The following is a 916-nucleotide window of genomic DNA, read 5'->3' on the forward strand; positions in this document are numbered from 1 at the left end:
GAAAAAGCCAGACACAAAAGGCCATGTATTAAAAGATTCTATTTATAGGCATATCTATAATCTAAGTTTTCGCCTAGATCGCCTCTTTCCATTCCTCGCTCAAAGTAGCACCGGGTTCAGAGCGCGCAGGCATCCGAGCTGGACATTGTTCCCTCCCCTCTAGTGCCCAGCCCGCAACACTAACTGGAGAGAAACCATCCTCTGCGCTGCAGGCTGCGCACAGCCAGGCCCCGCCTGTGCAGCTCTGGGTTCGCGCTGGGCTCCCCCTGCAGGTGCTCTCACTGTGCTCCCAGCGCGCAGTAGTACACGGCCGAGTCCGACGTTTGCGCCCCGCGTTTCTCCAGCGGGAAGGACTTGTCGCTCTTCCGATGGGCCTGAAAACCGTGACGCTCAGCCCTCTGGTTTTCTGATGAGCTCTTCAGGAGGAGCTCAGGCTCTTTGTTTTGGTGCTGCACGTACCAGAAGACAGAAACCGAGTAGCTGCTCTCGTAGGTGCAGTTCAGGGTCAGCAGTGTCCCCTCAAGGAGGGTAACAGGGCCTTCTGTCTGCGTCACCGTGTCTCCACGGGTCCCTCCTGGGGGAAAAGAAAAGTAAAGACTTTGTTATATGGATAATGTAAGGATAGTTTCCAGTTTAGTAAAGGCAAAAAACCATCCTCAAACCAAGCAATAGAACATTTATGGGACTTTTGAATAAATGTTACTTACTCAGTATCAGCAAGATTACAAGTCCGGAGTAGGAAGCAGACAGCATGGCTTGTGGAGAAGCGGCAGAAGGTATCATCTGGGCATACACCCAAAGCTGAGAGGGCCGTTCCTCTAGTTNATCATCTGGGCATACACCCAAAGCTGAGAGGGCCGTTCCTCTAGTTTCTTGATCCTTCGGTGCAATCTTTTAGAAAATCTTGGTTCAGGTG

The 916-nt window shown here is 51.7% G+C and overlaps 1 gene segment (V, D, J or C); it reads right to left on the reverse strand.

Annotated features, from left to right (window-relative positions):
* Positions 1-6: 6 nt before the first annotated feature.
* On the reverse strand, positions 7-818 carry LOC117800750. The segment is given in 2 exon segments: positions 7-574; positions 708-818. Coding segments are annotated over 2 exon segments (372 nt in total).
* Positions 819-916: the final 98 nt, after the last annotated feature.

This window comes from Ailuropoda melanoleuca, unplaced genomic scaffold (assembly GCF_002007445.2).
Source record: "Ailuropoda melanoleuca isolate Jingjing unplaced genomic scaffold, ASM200744v2 unplaced-scaffold76672, whole genome shotgun sequence".
NCBI lineage: Eukaryota > Metazoa > Chordata > Mammalia > Carnivora > Ursidae > Ailuropoda > Ailuropoda melanoleuca.